The sequence below is a fragment of the Medicago truncatula genome, chromosome 7 (genome assembly GCF_003473485.1).
Source record: "Medicago truncatula cultivar Jemalong A17 chromosome 7, MtrunA17r5.0-ANR, whole genome shotgun sequence".
NCBI classification, from domain to species: Eukaryota; Viridiplantae; Streptophyta; class Magnoliopsida; order Fabales; family Fabaceae; genus Medicago; species Medicago truncatula.
The window spans coordinates 7,061,014-7,067,804 of NC_053048.1; the positions used below are offsets into that span (position 1 = coordinate 7,061,014).

Sequence of the window (6,791 nt, forward strand, 5' to 3'; positions counted from 1 at the left end):
TTGTTAAAATAAGTGTTCTAGCAAGATGTTGGACAAGATGTCTTAACATGTTGGTACGACATCGTAGCATGCCTTGTTTCGCATTCTTGGAAGATTGTATTTTTGCGGGAGATCATTGAAAATTTGTTTGGAGATACGATTCACGTGACTTGTGCTTCAAGAGGCGTGTGTTTCTAGAAACTTCTTTTATCAGTTTAATGCTGCCATATATTTGGATTGTATTTGCAAAATAGATTTGGTAGAATAATATTTTGTTAAGATTGCTGTAGAAAATATAAAAGATTTGTTTCAAATATATTTTTGTGCTTCAAGGAGATTGTTGCTAAAAATATATTTATAGACAACAAATATATTTATGGAAGGAATATTTGATGCAAATATATTTGTGAGAAAATATATTTTGCTTCTAGAAGATTGTAGTTGAAAATATAATTATTATCAACGGGAATTGTTTAGCACGTGTGAAGAAAAGCTCATTCAAAATCATGACTACATAAAGGAAGACTCTAAACCTAAGAAGACTACGGAAGTTGCAAAAGCAAAGTGTCTATTAGGGTTTTAATCTGTCCATTGTTGTTTGTGAGCCACTCTTGTATTGTATCACCTTGATGCTTGAGTTGGACTTATAGTTGAGTTGTAAGTTGTGAATCACTCGTAAGCTTTTAAGCAAGAGTGGATTCTGTTTCACGGAGAGTGTCTCCATTTTCATTGTATTTGATTATCATTGGTGAGTGATTGAGGGGAAGTGAGAGAGATCTCATATCTAGGAGTGTCTTAGATAGAAATATCATGGGTAGTGATTAGGTGCGAAACTAGTAAACTGAAAGTTGTTTATGCAGGCTTCAAACTAATACTATTATAGTGGATTTCCTTCCTGTCTTAGTAGTGCCTAGATGTAGACGTTGGACCGAATTGGGTTAACAAATAACTCGTGTCATTTAATTTCAACCTTTATCTTTAGTTTGTTATTTGTGTTGTCACGATGTTTTGACATTGTACTTGACATTCCGCGTGTCTTGACATCGTGCTCAACTTCTTTTACTACGTGCCAGAATTTCAAACATAGGTTTAACTTATAGTGCTACAAGGATGCCTTTGCATGTCAATTTGCTTAAAACTGATTAAAAGAGCATGAAGTTACTGCACAATTACATGACAACTTTAAATATTAAAAGTAGATAAAAAAAATGTAACATGACAGGGAAAGGATTTTTTTTTTTTTTTTTTTTTCAATTAACACACATTTTTCCTCTTTGCTTGAGAACTTTACAAAATTTTCTAGATTTTTAATTGAGAAGATTTGATTTAACAAGGGACAACACTAATCAAAATTCTTCTGGTAGAGGTCTTCCTTCTAGGAAGGACTTAAACAGCACAAGTGATCTCTCAGGCTGTGAAAAGGGTACTTCATGTGATGCTCCCCTAACTGTTGCAAATGATAGTATGTTACCATAAACTTGAGTCCAACCACCAACCTGAAAATAAAAGCGAGATTATTCTTAAGCATGACACAGACACATACATGAAACATGACTCTGATACGTCGATACCATTAACATTTTGAAAAAAAATATAATAAGGGCATTTAACTATATGTGTCGGTGTTGTGTAGGACAATGGACACACGTTTAATATCAACAAAACACAATAGGATTCACCTGTTGCCCTGCAAACCACACCCTGTATGGCACAGTGGTATTCATTCTCAGCTGTTTTGCCAATTGATGTACTAAAGTTCTACTTCCGGTCAATGGGATAACTGAATCCTGATCACCACTGCAAAACAAATTTTTCAATTAAATGTGATTTATGAAGGCTTATGTAGACAACTAGACATGGTCGAGTTTATGCGTAGTGAAAAGTTAAATTTACATTTGGACTATGGACTAAGTTTAATGAATTACTTAGGCTTTGTTTAGATGAATAACTTAATTAAGCGCTTATCATATAAGGGCTTAGATGCAAGTTATTTTTACAACAAAAGATAAAATAAAGTTAAACTATTATCATACAAGGTATAATTTATTTTCTTAAGCAATATTGGAGAGCTTATAAAGATAGGCTGAAAACATCTTTTGGGCGCATCATTAATAAGTACCTTATTCACAAAATTATTTTAAAGAGCTTAATTTAGTACTTATTTTCACAAACTATTCTGAGGCCAGTAAAAGTCTCAAGTTACTTCTACAAGTGTATTCAGCCACTAATATAAATGATTATGTTATGAGAAAAACATAAATAAACTATAAGACTAGGAAGCATGGACACACACACTCCTCAGATTAGGTGTGTCTTGGTGTCGGGCACGTGTTGTGTCCGACACCAACACGACATCGACACATATAATTACACTGAATTAAGTGACTTTCTCAAATTATTAGTGGTGTCGGCGTGTCAGTGTCTTTATTTCAAATACATGTAATAAGTAAGACATGATGCATGCATATACCTGTAGACCAAAACTGGAATTCCTGCCTTGACTAGCTTGCCTACAACTGTGATTGTCGGTATCTCCAAGTCACGCAACTCATAATCCAAGACACTGATTGACATAAAGCAAAATTGTAAGTATTTCTGTCTTATATATACACTATAAAAAAACAAAAACATGTTTTATGATAAGAAAGGAACTCCCACACATTCACACAGTTAGCACATTGGTTATCGTTGGACCGTTCGGACGATCCAGATTTCAATGTAGCATTTGTTTTTTTTAGATAATCTAAATAAAGTGCTTGAAATATGAATCATTTAATCTCAATCTAACGACCACTAATGTGCTGACTGCATGAGTGCATGAAATTGTGTTGACTGCAGGCAATCTGAATTCAAGAGGCAAGACACGGCGATAAGGTTTAAAATTGAGGTCTGTAACTGCAATTCTGGTTGTAGCATACAGATTTTAAGATATTTGTAATTGTATCGCGACTGCAATTGCAGCTACATTGGCTGCATTTCTTCACCCATTCCGGGCTTCCGGCAATATCAAAGATACTAATTGCAACCAGAATTTAAAACAATGTTTCTTGTAAGCACAATATATAGAGTGAATTACCTGCTGCAGGGAGACCATCTATGTACTCCAATCAGATGTGCATGTAAAGCTGATTGAACATCTTTCCTGTTAAGATAATTGACGGTTTCATCTTCAACGCATACATCAATGGTTTCGGTCACTTGCTATTTGACAAATGACAATAAAAACCAGACCATCATGTCAAACCTCAGTACTTTAAACTTGTTTATAAAAACTGTAATTGAAGGACATCCACGCATTCAGATACATTGGTGGTCGATCGATCAAAGATGGTTTGGTCTAGATTTCTATGTATAGATTTTTTTTGCATTATTTTTTTTTAAAAGAAAATCTAAAATACGAACTTCAAATTTGGACCATGCGATATTTGATCAAACGACCGCCAATGTGCCTGACAGCATGCAATCACGGGATCGTGATAGCACAATCTTAGCCCAATGATAAACTCACCTGAGGATTGAGGACATTGGTTTGCGAAAACACAGAAGATATACAAACATCAAGAGTGACATCATACTTGTCAACAAATCTGCTTGTTTCTGTACTAACTTGGCTCATTACACTTGAACAAACGGGAGAAACGGCGCCGTTATAGTATTCTCTCACATATCTTGAATAGTTACAAACTGAAGTGAACATTTTAAATGTTAAGTCTGAGATCAATCCATGAGACCAAAAGAACTCAGCTCTTGAATTAAAATCTGTTGCAAATTCTAAAACTGGATTACCAAGCTGCATGAAAACAAACGCGTTAGCTACAAAGCACTGATACGAACACGATCCTGACATTGACACATAAACACTCAGTAATAAATTAAGAAAATAAAAGTGATTGAATGTAACCACATGTCACATGTGTTAATATCGTGTTGGACACTGACACTGTGACACATGTTTGACACCGTACATGTCTTTGATCTAAAGTGTATGCGTTACATTGCTCATTAGTAGCTTCAAATAGCTAATTTTCATTGTCAAATTACAAATTTTAGTAATATTTATTTTGCTTAGTTTTTTTCAGTTTCTTTTACAGAAACCAGAAAGGAAAAGCTGGCACTAACATAAAGAAAAAGGTGGTGAATGCCTAGCACTAGCAGGAATAAGAAAAGAAGAATAATTGGAAGTTTGTGCTTTAACTCACAGCAATGCCTTTTAAATTAAACAACTTCTCCTTTTTGTTGAATTGGAGCATAAGCTCAGCCAATTGAGGAACATAATGACCTAATTATAAATTACAAAACACATCATTAGCAGCATAATTATGTTATTACCTCAAACTTCCACAAAGAAATATACAAGTAATAATAAATGAGTATACATTCAAGTTAGTCCTTAATTATTTATGTTTCAAAATGATACCTAAAATTGTAAAATGTTAATCAAATTCGTCTTGATTTGTTATCAAACGTGTCTTCGACATTGTTACCAACGTATGGATGGACTTGATTGAAGTTTTACAATTTCAGGATCATTTTAGAATATTTATAACCTAAGGGACAAGATTGATGCAAATTGGATATTTATTCAATAATAAATTATTGTTTTACCGGCATAGCTCTCTCCTACGATGAACAAACTTCTGTTTCTGTATTCAGGGAACTTCACAAACCAGTTTTGCAAGAAGATTAAATTATCCCTGGCTATAAAGAGAAAGACAACAATTTCAGAAAACCAAGGCAATCTTTAAGGTACATGACATGTCTGCAAGAAAAACAACACTATTATGCAGTGGACATAACATGCATAATTTATGTTATGCAAAACTTTAGGAGAAAGGGACATGACAGAATTTATTAAAAGGTAAAGAGTACAAGAAAAGAAAAAGAGAGATAGAGAAACAAATAAATTTATCTTTAGTAACATAAAAGTGCTTGAATTAAATGGTGCTTGACCATTCAAAAGAATAAAATTGAGAATCATTCTAAGATCAAATAGAAGGATGAAAATTGAAAACTTGCCTGTAATCTTGTCATTTACACCTTCATAAGATGAAGTATCAGTTGAATAAGAAAATCCTACTCCAATTGGTGATTCCAAGTACAACATATTTGCCTCTGCAATTCACATTTACAAGCTAAAAATTGAAAAGTGGGTTTATTTTGCTTCTATATGGACTTAATACATGTGCTAATAACACTTATTTTGGCCATGTGTGAATAAACAGCTTTAATCAAGCACTTATGATATAAATGTTCATGTATAGTTTAATTCAATTACAAAAGATAAAATAAAGTTAAATTAATTTCATATACACTATAAGCTATTTTCAATAGCTATCTTGGAGAACTTACAGAAACAACTTGTGGACATTTCATAAGTTGTTTCCATAAATTCTTCCATACAGTCTCACAAGCATTTATCCTAGTAAATAAGCTGAGATAAACTAAACCATGCAGGGTCTTTTCGAAAAAAGGTTTAATAATAGGGACTAAAATCAGACAAATTTTACAAACATTAAACTTCAAAAGTCATGCTTCTATAAAGACTAAAAACATATTTAACCTTAATACAAAATTAGTGTAGACAAGAATTGATTAATGAAAGTACAAACCTGTGTTCCAGCTGAATTGGTTCTTAACCAAAGCCTCTCCTTTAGGCCTAAATGGCCCATTTTCTGAAAATGCACCAACACCAAGAGAAGAACAACCAGGTCCTTCAAAACAACATGAAACAAAGTTCAATTTTTCACAAAACTTCAATTTTTTTTTATCTATGAGTTATGAAAATCAATGTTACTAATAAAAGAAACAAAAAACTAAGAACCACCTCCATTGAGCCAAAGAACAAGTGGTTTGGAAACAGCATCATTCTTAGCCTCAACAAAGTAGAAAAAGAGTGCTTTTTTGTTTTGATCATCAACATTTACATAACCTGAAAACTGATGAAAATCAACATGTGGTTGACCAGGTAAATTTGTGATCTTATTAGGGTGTGAAACTGCAAAGGAACATTGGTGAAGTATAATTGCAGCAACACACATTGCAATAGAACAACAAAGTAGAAAAGACATGGTTTTGTTGTTCTTCTTCTTCTTTGTCTTTGGTTTTTTTCAGTTTCAGTTGCAGCAAGTACTCAAAAAGCTTAGTGTTAAGTGTGATGCTTCTGTTCCTTGTATATAAAGTACAAAAGTTTTTACCTTTTGTTGATTTGGGTTTCACCATTTATTGAATTAGGGTAGTCTTTTCATGGTTGGACAGACGGTGTTAAGAGTCTCACATCGGTTAGGAGTTGGCCTGACAATTTGTTTATAAGTGGGGGCAATCCTCACCTCATAAGCTAGTTTTGTGGGGTTGTGTTAGGCCCAACCATGATTTCTAAGAGCTTATGAGGTGAGGATTGTCCCCGCTTATAAACAAATTGTCAGGCGTTTTAACAATCAACATATTTTTATATCATTTGCTTTTGACAGTTTCGATTTTTTAGCATCAGAGGTTGTTGACCTTCTACGTAAAATTAAAATAATCTTGCATAACAATGTCATGTCTCCTAGATCCATAAATGTTGTGTTTAAGAAAGAAACTTGATAGCATGTGATTTACAAAACTTACAACTGTGTACTAGCGTGGTATATTTTAGTCCCTAAAGTAAAAAAAAAAAAAAAAAAAGGTATAGTTTTCCAATTTTTATAGCCTGAAAAAAATGAGCAGAGAGATTAAAAATAAAATTTGAGACAATTGTATGAAATAAAAACATATTTAATCAAAAAGGAAAATACTTAAAACTTTGAAAGTGAACAGCAGATGAGACAGAATCG

At 33.1% G+C, this 6,791-nt stretch overlaps 1 protein-coding gene across 1 annotated transcript; it reads right to left on the reverse strand.

Moving 5' to 3' along the window:
* Positions 1-1,137: 1,137 nt before the first annotated feature.
* On the reverse strand, positions 1,138-6,181 carry LOC11441814 (serine carboxypeptidase-like 45). The gene is made up of 10 exons (XM_003621593.4): positions 5,804-6,181; positions 5,589-5,690; positions 4,996-5,091; positions 4,585-4,677; positions 4,179-4,258; positions 3,488-3,769; positions 3,056-3,180; positions 2,450-2,542; positions 1,659-1,776; positions 1,138-1,475 (listed from the first exon to the last, which is right to left on the reverse strand). The coding sequence occupies exons 1-10, from the start codon at positions 6,045-6,047 to the stop codon at positions 1,326-1,328; spliced, it is 1,383 nt and encodes a 460-aa protein (XP_003621641.2). The 5' UTR covers positions 6,048-6,181; the 3' UTR covers positions 1,138-1,325.
* Between the last annotated feature and the right edge of the window lie 610 nt (positions 6,182-6,791).